Source organism: Cornus florida, unplaced genomic scaffold, assembly GCF_030987335.1.
Source record: "Cornus florida cultivar Cherokee Brave unplaced genomic scaffold, ASM3098733v1 CherokeeBrave_3.0.0_Hap2_Chr04, whole genome shotgun sequence".
NCBI lineage: Eukaryota > Viridiplantae > Streptophyta > Magnoliopsida > Cornales > Cornaceae > Cornus > Cornus florida.
In genome coordinates, this window is record NW_026775574.1 from 101,152,461 (window position 1) to 101,177,153 (window position 24,693).

At 40.4% G+C, this 24,693-nt stretch overlaps 3 protein-coding genes across 7 annotated transcripts; 1 reads left to right on the forward strand and 2 right to left on the reverse strand.

Annotated features, from left to right (window-relative positions):
• The first annotated feature begins 126 nt into the window (after window positions 1-126).
• Window positions 127-4,375, forward strand: LOC132304244 (serine/threonine-protein kinase AFC2-like). 4 transcript variants are annotated; one of them, XM_059801832.1, is made up of 12 exons: window positions 127-401; window positions 1,105-1,375; window positions 1,866-1,892; window positions 1,995-2,148; window positions 2,273-2,321; window positions 2,418-2,532; window positions 2,826-2,917; window positions 3,118-3,280; window positions 3,414-3,478; window positions 3,582-3,679; window positions 3,768-3,870; window positions 3,960-4,375. In XM_059801832.1, exons 4-12 carry the CDS (start codon window positions 2,042-2,044, stop codon window positions 4,107-4,109), a joined length of 942 nt encoding a protein of 313 aa, XP_059657815.1. In that variant the 5' UTR covers window positions 127-401; window positions 1,105-1,375; window positions 1,866-1,892; window positions 1,995-2,041; the 3' UTR covers window positions 4,110-4,375. The 4 variants fall into 4 exon arrangements, with proteins under 4 accessions (XP_059657815.1, XP_059657814.1, XP_059657816.1 ...); XM_059801831.1 differs by having other exon boundaries at window positions 1,189-1,375; XM_059801833.1 differs by lacking the exon at window positions 1,105-1,375.
• A 107-nt stretch (window positions 4,376-4,482) lies between these two features.
• Window positions 4,483-6,156, reverse strand: LOC132304245 (early nodule-specific protein 2-like). Its single transcript, XM_059801835.1, has one exon. The coding sequence runs from the start codon at window positions 5,857-5,859 to the stop codon at window positions 4,612-4,614; it is 1,248 nt and encodes a 415-aa protein (XP_059657818.1). The 5' UTR covers window positions 5,860-6,156; the 3' UTR covers window positions 4,483-4,611.
• A 916-nt stretch (window positions 6,157-7,072) lies between these two features.
• On the reverse strand, window positions 7,073-15,513 carry LOC132304246 (pentatricopeptide repeat-containing protein At1g13040, mitochondrial). 2 transcript variants are annotated; one of them, XM_059801837.1, is made up of 5 exons: window positions 15,444-15,513; window positions 13,709-15,300; window positions 13,157-13,302; window positions 7,848-7,970; window positions 7,073-7,670 (listed from the first exon to the last, which is right to left on the reverse strand). In XM_059801837.1, exons 2-3 carry the CDS (start codon window positions 15,243-15,245, stop codon window positions 13,298-13,300), a joined length of 1,542 nt encoding a protein of 513 aa, XP_059657820.1. In that variant the 5' UTR covers window positions 15,246-15,300; window positions 15,444-15,513; the 3' UTR covers window positions 7,073-7,670; window positions 7,848-7,970; window positions 13,157-13,297. The 2 variants fall into 2 exon arrangements, with proteins under 2 accessions (XP_059657820.1, XP_059657819.1); XM_059801836.1 differs by having other exon boundaries at window positions 13,648-15,300.
• Window positions 15,514-24,693: the final 9,180 nt, after the last annotated feature.

The following is a 24,693-nucleotide window of genomic DNA, read 5'->3' on the forward strand; positions in this document are numbered from 1 at the left end:
ACTTTCTTGTGAGTCAAAAATTTCCTCCATAAATATTAGTAGTAATAACAGGTTAACTCAACCACGGTTAGAGTCCAACTACATCTAACCGTGGTTAAGCTAAATCAAGTTGTATATAAACTCAATGGACGGTGTCGAATTGTGCAGATGCGAAACGAACGAATCGCGTAACATCAGACCAGTCGCATGACACGACCGTGTCAACAGTTTCGAGAGCTTCATAGGGTTGTAACGAGCAGAGAGCTAGCTAGGATTAGGGTTAGGGTTTGGATCTTTCTCTTCTTCATCGCTTTCATCGATAGATGGAGATGGAGCGTGTGACGGAGTTTCCTCACACTCATATGGATCGGCGTCCCAGGAAGCGACCTAGGTTTGCTTGGGACATCTCTCAGCCTTCAAAGGTAAAAATGAGTCTTCACAATTTTCAAATCTAATATATATATATATAATTTAGTGTTCTGTTGTTTTGATCACTGATTGTTTTGAAAGAAAATCCTTTCCCGGATTTTTTTTTTTTTTTTTTATCTTTCAGATCTAAAAATGATCTCTTTTTCTATTATCGAATGGGCTAGAGATTAGGCGTTTTGGTTTGAATTGTTTAGATCCAGGAAACAGAAACTTTTTTTTGAAGAGAATTTGCTTGTATTGAGTAACTTGTGTTTTGTTGTATAAATGGAGTAATTTCAGGTGCAAAGTATACATTTTTCCCCCTTTATTTCGATAAAGTCAATCGAATTTTGGTAAATGTTAATCAACCTACAATATAAAATGTATAATTTTCATTGATATAAATTGAGCTGTATAAAATAATTAATTAATCTTTACAAAAATGAGTTGAACTTTTTTAATCAATGAAACTTTAATTGAGCTGTATAAGATAATTAATCTTTACAAAAAGAGGCCGAACGCAAAGCTGAATGGAACTTTTTTGGGGGTTATTTGAGTTGGACTGTGTTACGGATAACATGTGATTTGTTGTTGTTTATTGATTTTACTTAGAAATATGCATGAAATTTGACTTGGTTTTGGATGTATATCTGTTAATTCGATGTTTTTAATGGGTATATGGAAATTTTATCTGTGATAATTATTGGTAATATATAGGAAGGGAATACAATTATTAATGGAGCGAGCAGAATTTTGTTTTGATATTTGTTTAGTGGAGTATGAATGAATGACTGTGTGTAGGCCCAGTCAGGACTATATTTTGGGCAAGATGTTGGAAATGTGACAAGTTTTGGACAATCGAGGGTACTGTCGGACCATGCTAGTCTATTTGGAAAGGGATTGGCTCAAAAAGGTTCTCCCCCGTGGCGAGACGATGACAAAGATGGGCATTACCTGTTTGAGCTTGGAGAGAATTTAACTTCACGCTGTAATTATACTTTTCTTTTTTGAAAACCTCTTATATTTGTTAAGCTATTTTTCCCGTTAAATGGTAAATTGTACATCTGTTCCTCTTTTAACTGATTCTTTCAAGTTCTACGATCAAATGGCTTCCTGGTTACTCAATATAATTTGGTACACTGTTTGCACTTTTATTTTATTTTCAATTTTTTTTTGCACCTTTTTGTTTTTTTTTTTTCTTTATGCTTATTTTTTTTTGAATTTTGTAGTTATTTGGATTGAGGTTAATTTTCAGTTAGCAGATGAGAGTTCTTTTGGTTTGCCCTTAAGTAAAAATAATAATAATAATAACAGAAACAATATTTAGTATCATAATCCCAATTAATGCAGTGACTTGTTCTTGATGCACACAACCAAAAAAACAAAAAGAATAAAAGAATTGTCTATGTAGGTTTGTTATAATTGTTCATTTCTGTGATCTCCTCACTCTCTTTGGCTTCCGGTTTCTGTACTTGCAGATAAGATCCTCAGAAAAATTGGTGAAGGTTAGCATGTTCATTACTCCATTACACTTACTCTTTTTAAATTTAATTTAAAGTTGTAATCTCTCAGATCATGCTTTTGTATATTTTCTTTTTATTCTACAGGCACCTTTGGTCAGGTTTTGGAATGCTGGGATAGGGAAGCTAAGGAAATGGTCGCCATAAAAGTTGTACGAAGTATTAAGAAATATCGTGAAGCAGCAATGATAGAAGTTGATGTGCTCCAGTTGCTTGGAAGGCATGATAGAAATGGCAGTCGGTATGTATATATCTCTACATAGTTTACTTTATTTTCTTGTGATGTGTTATGAAGTTGCTTTTCGGTTTTAATTCTTTTAAAGGTCAGCCTTTTGTGGGTGGTTAAGTGGGTTTATTCTTTGCAGTTGTGTTCAAATACGGAACTGGTTTGACTATCGTAACCATATTTGTATAGTAAGTATATAATTGATTTTTGGTAACATGATTTCCCCAACTTTACAATTTTTTGGGGAGTTAAGACTTGCCGATGAATTTAAATGGTCTTAACAGGTATTTGAGATGCTTGGACCAAGCTTATTCGATTTTCTTCGGAAAAACAATTATCGCTCATTTCCGGTTGATCTAGTCCGTGAGATTGGCAGACAACTATTGGAATGTGTTGCATGTGTGTAGTCAATACTTCTGCTGTTTCTCCTATTTTTTTCAAACTTGATGGCAACAGTTCTAGTAGGAAATATTTTGAATCCTTTACTTTTTATCACTCTAGGAATACACTGATTGTTTTTGTCTTAATCTTAATTTTCCTTTTTTTTTTTTTTTTTTTTCCTACTAATGATATATTATTTGTCACACTGGATTTGTTGCATGTTACAATATTATTGAAATTGGAGCTGGATTTTTTTCTCAATTCAACAAAACCGTGAATGCTTATGCTGGCTTCGGTTCACACTTTTGCAGTCGTGCATGACATGCGTCTCATCCATACGGATTTGAAGCCTGAGAACATCCTTTTTGTTTCTCCAGACTATGTAAAGATACCTGATTACAAGGTTAGTAATCTTTTTGTAATAGTTTCATTGATGCACCCTATCTAGTTCTTTCAAGTCAAGCTTAATGCAGTTTCATCTTCTGATTTTGCATTTTATCTCCCCTTTTTCTTAAATCTTTTCCCTTGCGTTTCATTTGATGCCCAATTTCCTTTTCATCAACCATTCAAGAAGTTTGATTACTCCTTATCCTGCAATTGCAGGCTGGGTTTGCGTCATGGTTACCAAGAGATGGAGCTTCGTACAAGAGGTTGCCAAAATCAAGTGCTATTAAGGTTATTGATTTTGGTAGCACAGCTTATGGGCATCATGATCACAACTATATTGTTTCAACTAGGCATTACCGTGCACCTGAGGTTATTCTTGGTAGGTCAAAATGTGTTCATTTGTGCAGGAGAAAACTTTTGCATGCATCATTGTTATCGTTGTATTTGTAGATCGTTGTATTTGTAGAAGTGTAGAAGTGTAGAAGTGAATAATCGTGTTTCTGTTTTGCCAGGACTTGGATGGAGCTATCCATGTGATATATGGAGTGTTGGTTGTATTTTAGTGGAACTATGCTCGGTATGTTTTATCCGGCAATAGTACATTGTCCTGCGGGTCAGATGGCTGGGCATTGTAACATGCTGGGAATGAATCCTTATGCTAAATATGTGGTTGTTTTCAGGGAGAAGCTTTGTTCCAGACCCACGAGAACTTAGAGCACATGGCCATGATGGAAAGGGTTTTAGGCCCTTTGCCTCAGCACATGTTGAAAAGAGTAGAGTGCGTAAGCTGTTGAGAAGTTTCATGTTGTTCTTGTTATATATTTAGTGGGTTAACTAATTTCTTTTTCTTCTTGATTTTTGTTCAGCCGACATTCTGAAAAGTACATTAGAAGGGGAAGACTGGACTGGCCTGAAGGTGCAACCTCCAGGGAAAGCATCAAAGCTGTTTTGAAACTTCCCCGTCTTCAGGTGGCTTCAACATTTGGTATTGTTGCATGCATATTTGTTTATTTTTGGGTCTTTTTTCAGTGCTAATTTTGTTGATTCCCAATTGGCAGAACCTAGTAATGCAGCACGTAGATCATTCAGCTGGAGATCTAATAGACCTCCTGCAAGGTCTCCTTAGGTTCGATCCTTCCATCAGAATAACAGCTTGGGAAGCGCTTAGGCACCCCTTCTTCACCAGAGAACCTCACAGGAGGTCTTGAGTGTGGATCCTGGCACGGCTTATTATTTGTATTGGAGATTCTTCTTGTTTTCGGATGGTTTTCTTATATGGCTTCTTGAAGAAGAGTGAAAAAAATTGTCAACCTTTTTCTTCAATTCTCGTGGAGCTCGTGTAAAATGACCAACGTTATGGGGTTGAAGCTATCTTTTTCTAAGTTTTGTACTACAAAAATTTTCCAGCTTTGCATTTTGTGTAAACATTGCGGATTTGAATGCGGACAAGTTTTTATTCTGTTGTTCTGCCTGATATTTGTTCAGACCCGGTTTGAGCTCCGTATCTTAGTTGGCTTGTCTAATAACAAAAGTATTAAAGTAGGTTTTATTGCGTGCAATAATGGTAAAATAAAACAAGTGATCGAATTGTGTGACAATATTGTTGTGATCAATGAATAAGATCTCAATATCAATCCAAAACAGAAACAACATACTGAAATACAATGCGGAGAGACTCCACAAAATGACACTCCAATAAAGTCTGTTCTTTTAACGTTTTGTTCTGCACTTCTTTGCTACCAGGACTCCACCGGGAGGACCAGTCATCACAATGGTGCAATGACCATACAACCAATACGAATATCGAAGGAAATTTCCCAGACTTGATCGAGTCCGAAACAGACCCCTTATTTCAAACATTACCCTATTGCTTTCCATGTTCATCCTAAGGTGTTGGCTACGTTGCAGAGAAAGTGGAACCTGGCTGGTGACCATATGAACAGTTGCAAATTTGGACCGTTTGTCCCTTACTGTGAAAGGCTCGACGGACCTCGTTGCAATAAGGACGCTTTCGTAGTAGAGATTGATAGTCATTTGGCCGAAATCCACCCTCACTTTCTTGTTTGGATTCGAGAAGTTGGCGAGCAAGGTGAGATCAGCATTCAGGAGGTAACCCATGTCAAGGTAGGCTGCATTGAGGGTGGCACTTGACACGTCAAACTTTGGGCTTTTTGGGCGAAAGAGGATATAGACTATGAGGATTACTAGGCCTCCCACGATTATGATGATCCATAAGAGCGCGCAGAAGACTGCGATGAACCATGCTATGGGCTTGGTTTTGTGTTGCCGTGGAACCCTGAGGGGTTGATTCTGTGACGGTGTGCGCTGATCATTTGAACGATGTGGCTGAGGACTCTGAACAATAGGCACTAGGTGTGCCTGGGGATGCTCATCTTGGCGCTGTGGTGGTTGTTCATGCGCGGGAACACGAAGGTTGGGATCTTGTGGCGACCGGGGATGTTTCTGACGCTGTGGCAGTTGAGATGCAGGAACAAGAAGCCTGGGATCTTGTGACGACCGGGAGGGTTTTTTTTTAAGCTTTGGCTGTTTCGACCGAGGTTGTTCGTGTTGGTACTCTGGGTGATGATGCAGAGGAAAATGAATGTTTGGATCATGTTCCGACCAAGGACGGGTTTGCTGCTGTGGCTGTTGGCGTGTAGGCAACTGAAGGTTGGGATCATGTTCCGACCAAGGACGGGTTTGCTGCTGTGGCTGTTGGCGTGTAGGCAACTGAAGGTTGGGATCATGTCCCGACCGGGGATGTTCATGGTGGTGTTGTGGGTGTTGATGCATAGGAAAATGAATGTTTGGATCATGTTCCGACCAAGGTTGGCTTTGATGCTGTGGTGGTTGACGTGTAGGCAATTGCAGGTTGGGACTGTGTTGTGGCTGAGGATGTTGGCTTTGATGCAGCGGTGGTTGTTGTGGGTAAAAGTGAGGGTTGGTGTCGCGCGACATTGGTGTGTATGGAGAGAGATCTGGAAAATGATGAATGAGAAGATGATGAATGAGAATAATTGTTTTGTATGGGCTGAGCAGAAAGAGAATGACTTCATGAGAAGTTCAAGTAGGAGGATTAAAGAAAGAGCAAAGAATCAGACATTAGTTGAGCATTGGAGGCAAGTAATCTTAGTGATTCCTTTTCAAGTTATGGACCAAAAAAAGTTAAACCAAACCGAGTAAGGTGAACCAGGGGTTCAGGACTGTTACCACACACTTTTTACTGGTATATTGTGATTCTGTGATTGATAAGACAGATAGAGCAGCATAAACTTGCATTTTTTAACAAGGAAACACAGTCCAAGTGTACCAAGTATTTTTCTAGGTGTGTGTGTGTGTGTGTTGATGCTGATATGGCAAGATCATATTGTAAAAAGCAGCTATAAACAATAACATTTAATCAGTCAACTAAGGAAAAATCTCAGCATAAAATAAAAAAGAAGTAAAAATCTGTAGAAGACTTCCTCCTCTCTGTATTATTTCTGATAATTAAAAACACATTTAAATCATATCTTCTCCCATTTAGTAATCAGCAAAAACCAAGGCTGCCTAATAGTGCTAATTGTAAAACATGGGGGGATACAAAATAGGTAGAACAGTGAACTGTTAAGCTTACAGCACAACCATAAACAATTACACATAAAAGAGCCAACACCAACTCCATTGATTATGATTACCTTACTGCTCAATTGTCACTCTTTCCATACAACCATCAATTTCCTATTTTCTTTTCTAATGCCGGTATTATCGTCCCCTTTGGGAATGAAGTGAATCGTCTCGTATGCACCACATGACCCACAAACTCCGAAGTCTGGAGTAAATTTCAACCTAAGACCCCAAGCTAATTCCTTTTCAAAATATCACACCAACTTAGCTCTACCCATGACAACCAGCACACTGTTGCTACTGGGCACAACAACTTTCCTGCACGCACGTCATTTACTACAGCAAAATATTGCTTTTGCATAGCAAAGAAGCAGGTTTATGGTATTTCTCTGTTCGTTGATTTTACTTCCAAATGACATAAACTAAACAGTCTAAAAATCTATGTAATCGTAAATGAAGCCTATAACCAAAATTAACTGACCATTACTTAACTAAGGCATGTAATGAAAAGAGTTCAGCTATTAGATTACCATCTCACAGAAAGAAATAAAGAAAGGTCAGTTCTGAAACAAGAGCGGTAAGAAAAACACTCCATTAATTTTGTTTTTCCAAAGCAACATTTTATTAACTAGCAAACAAAGCCAAAACAAGAGAGGCAGACCTCTCACGTACAAAAAAAAAAGAGCCCACAGGCACCACAACAGATTTACCAACACTAAAAGAACCCATTTCCACAATTTGGCTAACAAAATTGTAAGGAAGAAAAAGGAAGCAAAGGGGACTAATGTGTAGAATGCTTTATTGATTTGAGCTTATACTAGCAGTTTCAATTCACTGACAGACAATCAAATCTGCAAATCAGAATCATCAGCTATATGTAGCTTTAACTCCTTGAAGTCACCCGTGTACTAATAGAAAATGATTATGATAAAGGTTCCTACCAAGAGTTTGCTCTGCAACCAACTCATTAGTCTTCATGTTATTCCAGAATAGTTGTAGCTTCTGCTTTAGGAAATAGTCACTATTGTTGTGTATATATATATATATATTCAGTCCTCAAAACTCATCAGTACTTGGAATTATCTCCAATGTTAATATCGACGACAGCTGATCAAGTTGCAGTCCTACTCCATTTCCTTTTCTGTTTCTTTCTTCTGCAAGCTCTGGCCAAAATCATTAAGAATAATCTTTCATGAGTCACACTTTTTAAAAGATGTCTGTTTTTTCTTTCATTCTTTTTAGTCATTAACTTTGTTTTGGATCGCAAAAGAAGGAATTGGAGAACATATAAAGGAAAAAATAAATAAACAAGTTCATGCATTTGGATCATAATGCCATACCACTGCATGTGGATCTTAAGCTTGGATTCATCATGAGTTGTTCTCCTCCCAACTTCCATCTAAGTAAGACCAACATGTGTCCTGGATTTGTCTGAAACAAGCTGAGGAGACTGTAATGCATGCCTAAGAATAACAGTAGAGAAGAGAGAAGATTAATCAGGCACATGGAGAGAGAGAGGGAAGCACTGATAAAAAGATCAATATGGATGTAAGGTCCTAATTCAAGAATACGACAAAGCATTCGACAAATTCACACCATACACAAATGAAGACCATGATGATTATAAACCAAAGAGTAATAATCTTACTACTAAGAAAAATGAAAAGAAGAAAGAACCATTCAAAATGATCATGAAGTAGGACCCATGCACAAGAAGTTGACAGTGTGGACAGAAAAATTTGTAACAAGAATAATCATTCACTAGCATCTCAGAAAAGAGGATATAAATCCAATAAACCATGCGGGTCCAGATGCAACAGCTGATATTGGTCAATGAGCTGAGAATAGGAGGCACATAGCCAGCCATAAATTTCAGCCCAGGTCGAATCCCTAGGGGTTGAGCATGCAGTTTTGCAGTCATATGCAATTAAGTCCAGCTAGGTGTATGTTGAAGTTTGGAAATGATCCGCTGCTGAAAATTCATTCAAATAACTGTGTTTGTATAAGCAGTTGTAGATGTGGTAAGGGCTACCAGACCATTCCTTACTCTACAAGAACATGTATTATTATTTTGTAGAAGTCAGAAGAAAATCTAAGGTTCATGTGTAATTGCATAGTGTTTGGTTCTGTCTGTAACGATCCCAAAACTGATATTTTTTTAAACAAAAAAAAAATTCGGCATGACCTCCCCTAAAAATAGGCCTATCACAACCTGTTTAAATTCATTTTTAACCTATCATGGCTCAAATTCCGAATTCACGGCAATAGTAGATGATAATACACAATCAAATGACCTCAATAATACTTCAAACTAGTATTACTCTCCCCATTCATCAATAAGGTTTACATGTTATCAAATTCACATCCAAAATATCATCTAATAACATAATTATATTACCTAACCATGGTTTTGAAAAATAAATACACATTACTACACTTTTGGGGCCTTACAAAAATGGGAGATATACAAAAGATACAAAATGAGCTCCAAGTCATCCTTAAGCTTGTGGAAGATCGGCATCCACTACCTCCTTACCGGTTCCGGGAAAATGTTAAATAAAATGGGGTGAGCATAAAGCTCAGTAGAGAGTGCCTAAGACGCACCTCTTGTAGCCCCGTGAATCCAAACAAAGCATAGGCCAATAGGAAGAGGGGTCATGCAAAATGAGGGAAACACATATTAAATTCCAATTCCAAACAATCATATGTAAAATGCCATGAATGCTATGATATGCGTGTCACTCCCCATTTCTCAGAAAACAACCATACTTTTCAAACTGTTAATATAACCCGCCCTTTGGTGACCCCGCAGCGACACGAGAGGAGGATTGGCTAGTGTCCCTGACCCTTGGTAACCCCGCGGCGTCATTATGGGGCCCAGCTAGCTCAATCACGCTAGGGCGACTCCCTAGTCCCCTCTAGGCTATATTAACCTCCGGCCCTTTGGTACCCCCGCGGCGACCGGGTTTCCAAAAAAAAAAACTTTTTCAACAAAGCTTTCCCGAAAATCCCCATTCTTTCATTTTTCAAAAGTCATTTCCATACGTGCAATCCCCAATGATGAATTCATGAATGCCACATACTTTCAATGTTGTAATATAAGGGATTTCTAACATTTGTCATGCCGTGACAATATCATAAAATGGGGAATTTAATACCACAATTTACAACATATGCTCACAACAATCAATTAGATATTTAGCATTATAATAAGCATGATAAATCAACCACTTATCACAATTTCCATACAATCCAACAAATACACATAGATACATGTTTCACATACACAATTAAATCATTTAAGGAGTAATCCATCTAAACTAAGCATGCTTATCACATAAGTCAACAAACACACATATATAAAATCTTTATATGCACCATTAAATCATTTTTAAAGCAATCAACCTTAAATCAAGCATGTTTGGCCAAAATTCTAGAGGAATAACTCACTAAGGTACAAGAAAAGTGTGAATTAGACACCTTTACCTCTAATTGAGCAAAAACCCCAATTTTCTTCACAAACCCTAGAAATGGGTCCTAAGATTCGAAGTTCAAAGGGTGCACCAAATCTGGAATTGTTGGTATGTATGCGTAGAGCTCGACACAAGCTTCGTTTTGCCTTAAACGGCACCTCAATCCGACAAAAGGTGGAGGAGTAATCTAAGAATGAAGTTTGAGTTCAAAAAGAAAAAGAAAAAAAACAAGAAACAGAGACAGAAGGAAGGGCCAGCGGGAGAGAAGAAAAATGGAGACCAATTGTGGTCTCAAACCCTTTTTGGGTGTGGTGGTGGGTCCCACCAAAATTTTAATTTGCTTTCTCTTTTTTTTTTTTTTTTTTTTTTTTTTTACTCAATGTACATCACACACACAGACATATATATATATATAAAGGCACAAACATTACACTGTCAGTTGTGATTTGTCCGCTCAAAACAATGTCATTGTTGCAGGAGTATCAAAAGCGGAAAGCAGGACCCAAATACAGATGTCATTAGTTTTTAGTATAGGATGAAGTTCTCAAAATGTGGTCCTAAGGCTTGAAATCCATTGTTCTACAAACCCTAACCCTATTCCTCTATTTTGATAACTTTAACCCATCAGCTTTCCCTTGTACTTCAGCCATAGTATACAACAGATCTAGGTTGTCCAGCATCAACCCTTTATGCTTCTTTTGGTAGGAGGGATGGAAAAATGAAGGGAATGGATAAAAAGGAAGGATGGAAGAGGACATCCCTAGGAATGGTCTGAATGGAGGGTGCTTGTCCATCCTTTTTTTGGTTGAGTGGAAGGGAAACTCCTTCCTCTGTTTGAGAAAGGGATGGAAAGATTGTCTTGAACATATTTTACCAATTCAGCCCTCTATGCCATTTCAACATACTAATTTGGTAGATTATTGAAAGGTAAAAGTGAAATTTCATATTTATACAACAATTATTCCTTCTTTCAGTCTTCTCATTTCACCTATAATAGAGGTGATCATTGTATACAAAAATCAAGAGAGTATAATAAAGATATATAGCCCTTTGGACTTTGTGTGCCGTATGTAAGCCTTAGGGGCTGAACCACATATATCCTTATGTTCTTCATTTTCTATGTCTCTCTTCAATTTTGACAAGAGTAATATTTGGTTGGAGAAAGAGGCACAAGATGAAGATCGTGCTGTTGTCTCGCATAAAGATAAGGAAAGTGATACACAACCACACATGGAGCTTTGTCAGTGTTATAATATAAGAAATTATCTTAAAATTTTATATTCCTCCCACGTTGTTTTGTATTTGACTATTTTCAGACTAATACTTTATTAATATTTTCTTTTAGTCTTATAAAACCTTCTAGTCTTCCATATTCCTCCACAATTTTCTTTTCATTTTAAAAGCATTTATTATGCTCATGTATCCTTCAAAAGCATCTCAAATTCTACAAGAATACCTTCACAGGGTAATTAAATTAGCAATTATAATATAATATGAGATGTAACAAGTATGTCATTGTATCCTAAGTCTCCACATACAAGTACCCGAAAAGAATATTGGCTTGAGAAGCCCAAGACTGACCCGTCCTTGGGTATAATCGGTGATTTGATAGCAAAAGCAATAAAAAAGTCGAATATAGAATATTATTTCCAATACCATAGGATACAATTGATATAAGTAGAATATTGAGTATAGACGCTTTTTCCTCCCCACATGGATAAAAGTGTATAGACGGGAACTAATTCAAAAGAAGCTTGAGAAGCCCAAGACCAATACTGGTTGGGGGGTAGGGCGCACACGCACATGTTAAATGGATTGGATCCAACTTGGTTAGGTCCTCCCCCTCCCACAAAACAGTGGTGCCACTTGGGGTCCAAACCCATATCCAATCTTAGCATATATAAGGACAACATCTTTTTCCCAATCTTCCAATGTGTGATAACCTATGGCAACCTATGTGGACGGGTGTGAGACACTGGGTGAGCTATAGGTTCCACAATCCCACATTGCTTGGGTAAGGTTAAAGTGAAGTGCTTATATGTGCTAGTGCTATACCCAAATGGTATGAAGCCTTTTGGAGTAAAGCTCAATAACAAAACCGTGCGGGTTCAGGCCTAAAGCGGACAATATCATACCATGTGGTAGAATGGGTTGTTACATAACCCACTTCCACCCATGATCAAACGAGCTACTTTGGATCTAGTTTTTCATTCACCAAACGGTTTTGATCAAGTAAATATACTATGTTCATCTCCTCTCAGACAACCTGTACTTTTATCATGCACCAAGCAATAGCCCCTTACTAACTCAAGTAAAAACTTAATTAAAGATTTGTTTCAAAGTAAAATGTTTTAGAAAATCTTCATCATGGACAACATGAATTCCACCACTGCAGTGTGACCTTTGGTTGCGCAGAAGCATAATTCAAAAAATTATAGAGAACATTTATAGGAGAAATTTTATGAAGGTGACTTAAAAAGGTCGACGCCAGAAAAAACCATTGAGAAGAAAGGCAGAATTGGTGCAATTTGGACACATTAAACGGATTTCAAAAGGGTCACAAGTGAAAAATTATCATCAATTACAATGGAGTGGATTCAAAAATCTAAATCTGGATACATATTTTAATATCAAGATCCATATCTGGATCGTATACTATGGCATGATTCATATCCATATAATTTAAACAGGATCCAACTAGGGGGATAAAAAACAGGATCCAAACAAAGTAAAATATACTTGAATTGAGTCAGAAGGCATGTGAAATCCGCTCCATCCAAGAACTAACCAGATCCATATCCGGCCCAGATCTGTGACAAACCTTTCAGACAAGATCCGTATCTGACCCGTTTCAGATCAAAAATTAATATCCAAATCCGTTAAATTGGATCTTGGTCAAATGTGCTACCTTTCAGGCCTTGCCTTCTATTCTTTGAAGTTCTGAATGTTCTATGTCACCAACCGCATGTATCTTAGTTTTCACAGTTCAGACACAAATATTAAATCCCTATACTATACAATTTTGAGTGAGAGAAAATCCACATAGCTGTCCTTATATTTCTTTTTTATGACAAATTAATCATTTTTGTCAATACACACCAGAATACATGGATCCATGGGAGAATATTCATCTGTAAAATGTATAAAAAAAATTTAGGAAAGCAAGCGGCTCTAACCTGGTTGCCTTTTTCTGCAATTTTCCAGGCAGCTCAACAAGGTAAACTTCCAAATGGTATGTGCTTGTAGTCAATGAACACATCCTGATTGGACTTTGCCGTAGGATATAGAAAACCAAGCAATATCAGTGGAACTAAGTTTCAACCTGAAATATGCATGGAGTGATTTACTGTTAACAAAGAGAGTAAATTTTATCCCACTGTCCCACACAGCAACAGTCATATATCGTTTATATAAGGCATCAGCACCCCCATCTCTACTTGCAATTGATGGATTTGCAGCAGCAGGTACAGAGCAGTACATGCGCAGCAACTGGTTTACTGTTGTTTTTTGGGCCAAAAAAGTTGATATTAACAATAAACTTAAATCCAACGCACAAGGACTTGCTACTATCACAAAACTGGCAAACTCTGTCCGCAGGATATCCAATAGATAGCTAATTGATTAATGACATGATTCAAACACACAGTTGCATGTAGAGATGGAATACCTCATCTACTGGTTAGGCCATTGCATAAATTAAAGAACATTTCTGACATTCATTGCTGCACCTTTTGAATGGATGGCATTGATAATAGTCTCAGAAACATCTCTATCAAGAGTAAAGCCCTTCTCCATCATCTGATCCCAAACTGTACAAGCCATTTGAAGCTTATTTTCCCGAACAAGCCCCCCGATGATCAATCTAAATGTTACCTCATCAGGATACGATCCTTTAGAGCACATATCCTCATACATATGCATGGCTTCACTTACACTAGAAGCCTTGCAAAATCCATTAATAAGAGCATTATATGACACTACATCAGGGGTGATTCCCTGCTTGACCATATCAAGAAAAACACCATGAGCCATCTCGATCTTCCCAGTCTTACACAGGTGATCGACAATCATAGTATACATTACACGGTCTGGAAATATACCCATCCCTGTCATCTGGTTGAGAAGGTTTTTGGCTAAATTGGAATTGCCTTCTCTAAGAAAAGCTTTTATAAGAATCGTGAAAGTGACCACATCAGGGACAATTCCCTTTCGGCCCATCTCCTCAAATAGCTTATAAGCCCTTCTGGTGTGGCAAGCCTTGCAAAGTGCTCTAAGAATACTGTTATATGATACAACATCGACCAGCCCTTTGGCCTGCATCTTGTTCATCATCAACATGTAAGCCTTATCTACCCTGTTAGCTTTACAAAGACCCTTAAGAAGTTGGTTGTAGCTATAACCATCAGGTTCCATTCCACTCCGCTCCATCTTCCGCATTAACTTTTCTGTCTCCTCCAACATAAGCTCATTGCAACAATAATTCAACAACACATTGTACGTAACTAAATCAGGCTCACACCCATTCCTCCTCATAAACATCTTAATTGCTTGAGCCTTGTCAATTCGACCGGCTCGACAAAACCCACTAATGAGAACATTATAAATTGTTGTGCTAAACTTAATTTGGTCCTTCATTGCACCCAGTGTAAGCTCATACGCCAAATCAACCTTCCCACCATCACACAGACCCAGAACAAGTGCCCTGCAGGCTTTATCATCTGGACTGAAACCTTTCCTAATCATAGTATGCCAAAGTTCAACAGCAGCGTCATATCGTCTGATTCTACACAACCCACTTATAACTATTGTGTAGCTCACCACATCAGGCTCTCTTCCCTTCTCAACCATAATTTGCAGTACCTCAATAGCGATGTCCACTAAATTCTCAGAACACAAAAGATTCAAATATATATTACAAGCCCACATATCAGGGACCACCCCAATTCTATCCATGTCTTGTAAAAGCTTCTGAATAAGCTCAAAGTTCCTAATTTTACACAAACCGGAAATGAATCTTGAATATGTGAATGAGCTTAAAGAAAACCCTTGTGGGACCATTGCATTGTAATAGTGTTCCGCTAAATCGAAGCGGGATTGGCGAACCAATACCCCAATCAATCTGTTGTAATCTATACTAAACACCCTGCAACTTGACTGGGCCATTTCGTCGAACGTTTGGAGGGCTTTATCAAATAGACCAGTTTTCACGTAGTTTGAAATGCGAGCACGATATAACAGCCGATGTTTACCAAGATTTTTATACATATCAAAGTGGCACCCTCAAAGTAGACTGCATATCATCAATTTCTCAGCTCCAAGCCTGAACGAGACTCAAAAAAAAAAAAAAAATTGTCGAAGTGAATTGTTGATCGATATGGTTAGCTGTGAAGAATGTGAATTACATAAATAAAAATACAGTTCATAAGAGTAACCCTAGCTATGTAGAGAGAGAGAGATGCGGACCTGGCTTCGGCGATGGAGGTATCGGCGGAGGAGAAGAGTGGTTGATGGACTTGGGGCCCAAATCCAAGTCCGCTTCTCCAAATGCAAGTGCAGCTTTTTTTTCAAATTTGTAATATTATGGATAAGTTTCAGTGTGGCGGGCTTCCAATTGGGCCTTATGTGATTTCTGGCCCAATATTATTGGTTTTGGGATGGTAAAACTCATCAAATTTCTGACTTTGTAGGTATAGTTTTAGATTAGTGATTTAGGCATCAATTGCGGCAGTTATCGAATTCAATTTATGTGAGTGAAGTGAAGGTGCCTCGCCATTTGATGTCATGAAATTGAATTTGGTAACTGCGTACTTAAATCATTATTCATAGTTTTATTTAGTGTCAATTATTTCGAATGATCCTTAACGGATGAGAAATTATTACATGGTCTGAACCATTCGTCCGATCAATCACTATTTGACATTTAAATAAAAAAATCATTATTCATAGTTTTATTTAGTGTCAATTATTTTGAATGATCCTTAACGGATGAGAAATTATTACATGGTCTGGACCATTCGTCCGATCAATCAGTATTTGACATTTAAATAAAAAGTTAAATAAAATTTACACATTTTTTATACTTTTTTTTTTGCTGGCACACGAACTCACCTGGGCAGCGGGACCCACACCTTAGCAACAATTTCAGTCGAGGGTTATAATGGTGATGGACGGGTTCGAACCTGGGATATGAGCATTCTCAAGTCGTTACCTTACCAACTCGGTCAAGCTCCCGGAGCATACATTTGTTTACTTGTTAAATGATGATTAACCCAAAATTATGTAATAAAAATTTCAAAATTCTCTCTTAAATGTCATACATTCTAGCATTTTATCACTAACTCAATTGGTACAACCTCCTGTAAAGAAAGGATGTTGGGAGCTCGAACTTGGTAGCATATGCATTTGCTTCAACTTCTAAAGAAGATGTTTAATACGTAGTCATATTTTTCATAATTCTCTGATAGATTTCATGGATACTAGCCTTTTATCACTAGCTTGGTTGGTATGACCTCCTAAAAAGAAAGATTGTTGAGAGTTCAAACTTGACCCAGAGGCTTGTTGTACCTAAATTTCTTATGACTCTTATCCATACATTATACACACAGATATAAATTGTGCCAAATATTTCCCGATCTATTTTTTGTGCAAAATATCCCCCCCCCCCCATCGGGAGAATGAGAAAGAGGAGAGAGAGAGAGAGAGATTTTTTTCCGAAAAATATGAGAGAGAGAGAACGACGTTAATGTCGTCAAAGTATATAAATTTTTCTTATTTCAAAATGGTGCTAGTTGGCATGGTTTTTAAACTTTCTTTAAGTATGTGTCAATCTGCAATTAATTCAACTTAGAGAATATTTAATTTAGAGAATCCAACTCCTTGTTTTTAATGGTTATCAAATTTAACTTAGTAGAGTGTTTGAATGAAGTTAAAATATGAAACTTTTAAATTGCTTTTATTTTTTTCATTAGTCTATTAAAACTGTGTTTAAGTAGAGGTTAGATATTTTAAAAAACTTAATATAATATATATGTATATATAAATATATATTTATTTTTGCTATTTTGTCCCTCATTAAAAAAAAAAAAAATTTATAATTTGAATTTAGGACTCGTTGTTTCATAAGTGTGGAGGGAAAAAACTCCCTCCAATAAAAAGCGCACACGTCACCACTACCCATATCTACATTCCAAGGACATATAAGGCCCATCATGCTCAAGCCCAAGTTGAGGGTATTTACAGCCCAAGACCATTGTTATTTGTCCTCCAACTTCCATCAAGGCCGAATCAAGAAGTCATCAGTCCAGCTTGTCGTCAGCCCAGCGTATGAGTATTTAACATCTGGCCTGTTACCCAAGCCCAGCCGGATCAAAATATATTCAGCCCAAGAATGCACAAGTCCTACCACTTGAAGGATTTACTGTAGAAGGAAAATTCGGATAGGAAGTTCTGTACAAGGCAATTTCTATGTATGGAAAATTCGACAATGGAAAGAACTCTATTAGAAAAGAATGGTTATATAGAAAGAATTGGAGGGCAAGCAACGCGAGTCCTACCATAATTTTGCAATCTTTTGTATATAAATAGAGGCTAAGACCTCCAATAAAGGATCAAGCAATTCTACGCTTCTCTACACACTGTTCTTATTTATTTTTATTGTTTTTGAGTGAGTTGTTTTATTTTTCTTAATCATTATTGGTTGGGTGAAATTTTGCACCTACACTTTGGCGCCGTCTGTGGGAACCGTATAAAAATATACTCCCACTTGTTCTTCAAATTCAATCATTTAGTCGTATCTGGAATGTCAAACGGAGAGTCAACAATGAATCAACAGATAGAATTGATGCAAAAGATGCGAGAAGAGTTCTTGCACCAATTTGAGACACTCCGGCAAGCAAACGATACGAGTGTCGTCCAGATAGCTGCGCTTCAGCAGCAGACTCATATGCTGCACACGGCCATGGCCAGGCTAACGCCATAACCACCACCAGGCGATGCTGCGGCACCACCCCCCACCCGGAATTTACCTCCGGTTCACGAGCCTCCGGCCAACGAGACACAACCCAACGGGGCTCGACCTAGTGAGGTTCAGCAAAAGCAAAGGACGAGGTCCGAGGCGGTTGCTTCGGATAATCTCCCGCATCGCACACAGGACGAACAGGCCGAGTCCAGCCATAAGCTTACGGTATGGTCCAATGGCGTTCCAGATGGCGCACGGGTACAAGATGCCTTCGATGAAAAGAAGCTCTTGAGAGTCCAGACACCAGCCGAGATGGCTAGAGAGCACAAGAACTCCTTGGTCAAGACCCCCTTTACTGACGAAGTGTACCTTGTGGAAAGGCCGAAGAAGTTCACTATGCCATCCTTCACCCAGTTCGATGGGGCAGGAGACCCCTCTCGGCATCTCGATCATTATGCACAAAAGATGGCACTGGACGATCATAACGATCCGTGGATGTGTAAGGTTTTTCCTACCAGTTTAACCGGAGCAGCGTTAGAATGGTTCAGGAATAGGCCACACAAGTCTATCCCTGACTATGAGACCTTGTGCACTATGTTCTTAGCCCCAGTATTGCGGAAATAAGAAGCAGAAGAAAAGTATCGCCAGCCTTTTCACCATAAGGCAAAGAAAGGGGGAAACTCTGCAAGATTTTTTATCCAGGTTTAACATGGAGGCCTCGGAGATAGCAGATTGCCATCCTGCCACGGCAATCGAAACATTTAAGTTGGCAATGATCCAGGGAACCAAGTTTCACACATCCTTGGTCAAATATTCCCCCCCGGATATGCAGACTTTGAACGCTAAGGCACAAATCTACATTCGGTTGGAGGAAAACGTAGCCCACCGTGCACAGCACGCTACCCTCATCACGGTGGAAAACAAGTCTCGAAAGAAAGCTGCGAGCACAAGGATGCAGAAGGTTCCTCATACCGCCACACAAGTCACCCAAGCGTCTGAGAAAAGGCGAAGGACAGAGGACAGGCTTACCCCTCTCCGTACTACCTTGGCGCGCCTATTCCAAGAGAATAAGACGAGGTTCGCGACTCCTCAGCCCATGAAGCAACCCTTGGAGCAGAGGGACAAAAGCAAACATTGTGCCTACCATAGAGATTATGGGCATACCACCAATGACTGCAGGTCCCTACAGCGACAAGTAGAAAGCATGATAGCGAGAGGAGAATTGGTGGAGTATCTCGCCACGAAGGAGCACGTAAAACCTCGGGAGGTTAACCCTCGACGGGTAGAGGGCGGTCAGGTAAAGGTTATCCATGCTATACACAGAAGGTCAGAGGATGATGAAGAGTCTGAAGTGTTGTACAGATCCAGGCTGAGAGAGGCTCATAAGTTACGAAGAGTGTCTTCGGTAAACACGGTTGCACCAGGCAGCGTCAATATTGGATTCGGTAACAATGATCTTTCTAGAGTCCAGCGCCCGCATGAGGACCCCTTGGTCATCAGCCTCCTGGTAGCGAATTATATGATCAGGAGAGTGCTGATAGATCCTGGAAGTAGCGCCAACATCATTACAAAAACAGGTTTTGATCAGTTGGGGGTTTCACCATCGTCCATCAGGCCAACTTCCAGCCCCCTAATGGGATTTGATGGTACTAAGGTGAATCCGCTCGAGGTGATCGATCTATCCGTTACTGCAGCAAAAAGGACTCTGAAGGAAAACTTCATCGTAACAGAAATTCATCCATCTTATAACCTCATTATGGGGAGAGGTTGGATCCATCGTATGAACGGAGTCCCCTCTACACTTCACCAAGTAATGAGGTGTTTATCCCCGGATGACAGTGAGGTCATCGACCTCTGGGGAGACCAGGTTGCTGCAAAAGAATGTTACATGCTAACGCTACATGAAGCAAAGAAAGCGTCGAATTCACCTCAGTCAGAGGCGGATCCCAAAGACGCGATCAAATAGCAGTTACAGTATCCTCTGCCCAAGTATCTCAAGGCAGAGGAAGAAGCCGAAGCTGAAGCACCTACCGGGGAGTCCCTCGAAGCTATAGAGGTAGTCCTCGGAGACCCCCAGAAGATCACCTACATTGGCTCATCTTGCACAGCCGAAGAGAAGGAAGCATTGATCAGGGTCATTCGGTGCAATTCGGATGTCTTTGCCTGGGATCACTCGGACATGGTGGAGATCGATCCTACAGTCTCATGCCATAGTCTGAGGGTTAACCCGGAGTTCAGGCCAGTCAAGCAGAGGCACAGACGATTCGCACCTGAACGGGATCGCATAATAGCCGAGGAAGTAAATAAACTATTACAAGCAGGATTCATTCGAGAAGTGCAATACCCGCAATGGCTCTCAAATGTAGTAGTCGTTCAAAAGAAGAATGGGAAATGGAGGGTATGCGTAGATTATACCAACCTTAACAAAGCTTGCCCAAAAGATAGCTTTCCTCTGCCCAAGATTGATCAAATGGTGGATGCTACGACGGGTTATGAAAGGCTCACATTCCTCGATGCATACTCCGGCTATAATCAGATTCCCATGAATCCTGAAGATGAGGAGAAAACCACTTTCATCACAGAAACGGGCACTTACTGCTACAGAGTGATGCCCTTCGGTCTAAAGAATGTCGGAGCCACCTACCAGCGACTTGTCAATAAAATTTTCAATAATCTGCTGGGAAATACGGTTGAAGCCTATATCGATGATATGGTGGTCAAAAGTATACGGAAAGAGGACCACCCGAAGCACCTCCAGGAGGTCTTTGATACTCTCAAGAGATACAATATGAAGCTGAACCCCACCAAGTGCTCTTTCGCCGTCTCGTCAGGACAGTTCCTTGGGCACGTCGTAAATAAAAGAGGAATAGAAGTAAGCCCAGCTCAGGCAAAGGCACTAATACAGAACCAGGAGCCGAAAACCCGCAGGGAAGTGCAAGTTCTAACCGGCTGAATTGCGGCTCTCAGCCGGTTCATATCCCGATTATCTGATAAGTATAAACCTTTCTTCGATGCTATTCGATCCAAAAACAAAGATATGTGGGGACCTCAGCAGCAGGAAGCTCTCAATCAATTGAAAAGCTACGTGACAAAACCCCCAATCCTTTCTGCTCCAACGCCCGGAGACACTCTCATCCTGTACCTGGCAGTATCAGCTGTAGCAACAAGCGCAGTGTTGATCAAAGAAGGAGGCAAGGTTCAGCACCCAATCTTTTACATAAGCAAAACGATGACGGATGCCGAGACACGGTACAGCAAGACAGAAAAGGTAATCCTGGCGTTAATTTATGCCAAGAGGAAACTTCGACATTACTTTGAGTCTCACAGCATAGTGGTACTTACAAATCACCCTATACGGGCTATCCTAGCTAAACCAGACCTGTCTGGTCGAATTACAAAATGGGCTATTGAACTTAGCTCTTTTGACATCACCTATGCACTGAAGGTGTCTCACAAGGGGCAGTCGGTAGCGGATTTCCTACTCGAGTACGAAGATCAACCTGAGGAACCGACACTTCAAGAGCCATACTGGGAGTTACGGGTTGATGGCTCTTCCAACCGGAAAACAACAGGGGCCGGGATTGACATCACAACACCCGAGGGTACCAAGCTGCAGCAGTCAATTTTGCTAGATTTCCCATCTACTAATAACGAGGCCGAGTACGAGGCGATGCTTGCCGGACTTCGGCTAGCTAAACAGCTACAGGTACGATGTTTAAAAGTTTTTAGTGACTCACAGCTTGTGATCAATCAAGTGACAGGGCAATATTCTCCCAAGGAGGAACGTATGAAGTCGTACAAAGATGCTGTAGAGAGTGATATCCGGGAGATCGATCAAATCGAGTTCCATCAGGTACCACGAGATGAAAATGCCGAAACGGATCGATTGGCCGCAGCCGCATCATCTTCAGATGAAGAGTTGATTCGGCTTGTTCCAATCGATGTTCTCGAAGAACCCAGCATTAATCCCCGGCAAGAGGTGATGGTGATCCCTGAAGTACCACGCGAGCCCTGCTGGATTGATCCAATCGAGGCCTACCTCAAGGAAGGGGTTCTCCCGAATCAGAAAGCTGAGGCAAGGAAGCTTAGGCTCACTGCGGCTAAGTACGCAATCATCAATAACCAGTTGTACCGAAGGTCATTCTCCGGTCCCTATCTCAAGTGTTTAACCCCTACTGAGGCTCTCACAATTCTAAAACAAGTTCATGAAGGAGACTGTGGAAACCACTCCGGAGGAAGATCCCTTGCACATAAAATTCTAACCCAAGGTTATTTCTGGCCATACTTGGCTCGGAATGCCGAGGAATACTCAAGACGATGTGACAAGTGTCAGCGCCATGGTCCAATAAAGCACCAACCTGCCGAAGGTTTGCACGCCATGGCTAATCCATGGCTGTTCGCCCAATGGGGGATTGATATAGTAGGACCATTACCCAAAACCATGGAAAAAAAAGAACATGTGCTTCTGGCTACGGATTACTTCACCAAGTGGGTGGAAGCTGAAGCCTTCTCTAGCGTCACCCACGAAGAAGTAAAACATTTCATTTGGAGCAACATTATTTGCCGGTTTGGGGTACCAAAAGTTATTGTAATGGACAATGGTAAGAACCTCGATAACAGAAGTACAAGGAAATTCTTTAGCGAACATGGAATCCTGCAAAAATTGGCTGCAGTTAGTCATCCACAAGGCAATGGGCAAGCTGAAATAACTAATCGCACGATATTCGGGTGCTTAAAGAAAAAGTTGGAGAAATTGAAGACAAAGTGGTACGAGAATCTCCCTCAAGTGCTTTGGGCCTATCGAACAACTCCAAGACGACCCACGGGAGAAAGCCCATTTGCTATGGCATATGGATCCGAAGCTGTCATTCCTACCGAGTCCATAATCCCAACCCTTCGGACATCCTTGGTACTGGAGGGGAACAATGAGCAACAACTCGAACATAGCCTTGATTTGGTGGACGAAAGGAGAGATGCAGCAGCAATTCGTCTCGCGGCATACCAACAGCAGGTGTGTAACAGTTATAACAAACGCGTCAGATTCAGGAGCTTTGTGGTAGGCGATTGGGTTTTGAAGCAGGAGACAGCTCATGTAAAGAAACTGGAACCTAATTGGACCGGACCCTACAGGGTTACCGAAGTAGTGGGGAAAGGAGCATATCGTTTGGCCGAAGCTGGCGGACGTCCCATTGCGCGTCCTTGGAACGCAATACACCTGAAAAAGGTATTTCCATTAGTTAAGTTTGTCCATTTTGCTACAACTTCTTCACAAATAAAGCTGTGTATGTCCACAGTCAACCAAGCTTTTCTTTATTTTGCTTCTATATTCAGTAACACTTTCCTCTATTTTTGTTTCTTTTTATAAAAATGGGGAGCCATACTATGCATAGCATTCGTCTGATTTTTTGACCAAAACAAAAAAAAAGCACAAAGCAACAAAACATGAGTTATGGCCTGTGCTTAAACCTTTCTATCCCACATCGACAAAAAAGTATGTGCCACGTTCTGTTATATATGGAAATATTCACATAGTTAATCACTGTGTAAGGAGGGCCCACTGGTATTTAAGGCTGTCAAGCTCAATACCAGAGGCATTCCTTACACCGACCTTTTTGACAAAATTTAGTCTATGTCCCACATCGGATAGAAATAGAAAAGAAATGCGGTTCATATATGCGTGGTCCACAACATTTGGTTGCCAAGAAGGGAGTATCAGTGGAGGCAGGTCTCTAAAGTCAACACTTGGAAAACTTCACAGCCACTGTTACTCGCTTTCTTGGCCTCCTATCATTTTGAGTCCTCGGCCTCATGATAAGTTGTTTGAGGAAAAATATAAAACAAACCTCCCCTCAAGCTCAGCGCCGGGGAGTAATTCATTCGCCTCGGACCTTAGGTGTCTGGTTCGCCACAACCTCCCCTCGGGCTCAGTGCCGGGGAGTAGTTCTCTCACCTCAGACCTTAGGTGTCCGGTTCGGCACAACCTCCCCTCAGGCTCAGCGCCGGGGAGTAATTCATTTAAACCTCCCCTCAGGCTCAGCGCCGGGGAGTAGTTCTCTCGCCTCGGACCCTAAGTGTCCGGTTCGGCACAACTTCCCCTCTGGCTCAGCGCCGGGAAGTGATTCATTTAAACCTCCCCTCAGGCTCAGCGCCGGGGAGTAGGTCATTCGCCTCAGACCCTAGGTGTCTGGCTCGGCGAAAATCTCACCTTGGACCCTAAGTGTTCGGCTCGGCGAAAATCTCGCCTCGGACCCTAAGTGTTCGGCTCGGCAAAACCTCCCCGCTGGCTCAGCGCCGGGGAGTGATTCATTTAAACCCCCCTCCGGCTCCACGCCAGGGAATGTATAATTTGCCTCGGATCCTAAGTACCCGAGACAGCTTCGACCCTAAGTGTCCTATTCAGCACTTGTCCTCCATGACTCAGCGCTGGGGAGTAATTCGATTTAGACCTCTGATACCCGGATCAGAACTCTTTCCTCCGGACTCCAAGTGTTTAATACCCAGTGGATGCGGATATATCATAAGTTCATCATACTCCACCCCACATCAGGAACACATGAGAAAGAAAGAGTATGTAGACGTCTACTACAGGCAAGTAAAAGGCAAGGAGGGTTCATTTAACAGTTAAATCATTGTCCATGTGAATCATCCTGCGATATCAACTAAACTGTTAAAAGGATCTCCTTTTTCCCACAATCCTTGCATTTTCACGGATAGCATAAATCCGAAGCATAAAGACAATGTTTAGTGTTTAAACAC

What these genes read in the sequence shown, in the direction of transcription:
- LOC132304244 (XM_059801831.1), top strand. Translation starts at nt 303, where the DNA reads ATGGAGATGGAGCGTGTGACGGAGTTTCCTCACACTCATATGGATCGG. An exon ending in ACATCTCTCAGCCTTCAAAG is followed by an intron (nt 402 to 1,188) that starts GTAAAAATGAGT and finishes GACTGTGTGTAG; the next exon opens with GCCCAGTCAGGACTATATTT. An exon ending in CATGATAGAAATGGCAGTCG is followed by an intron (nt 2,149 to 2,272) that starts GTATGTATATAT and finishes TATTCTTTGCAG; the next exon opens with TTGTGTTCAAATACGGAACT.
- LOC132304245 (XM_059801835.1), bottom strand. Translation starts at nt 5,859, where the DNA reads ATGTCGCGCGACACCAACCCTCACTTTTACCCACAACAACCACCGCTG.
- LOC132304246 (XM_059801836.1), bottom strand. Translation starts at nt 15,245, where the DNA reads ATGTATAAAAATCTTGGTAAACATCGGCTGTTATATCGTGCTCGCATT.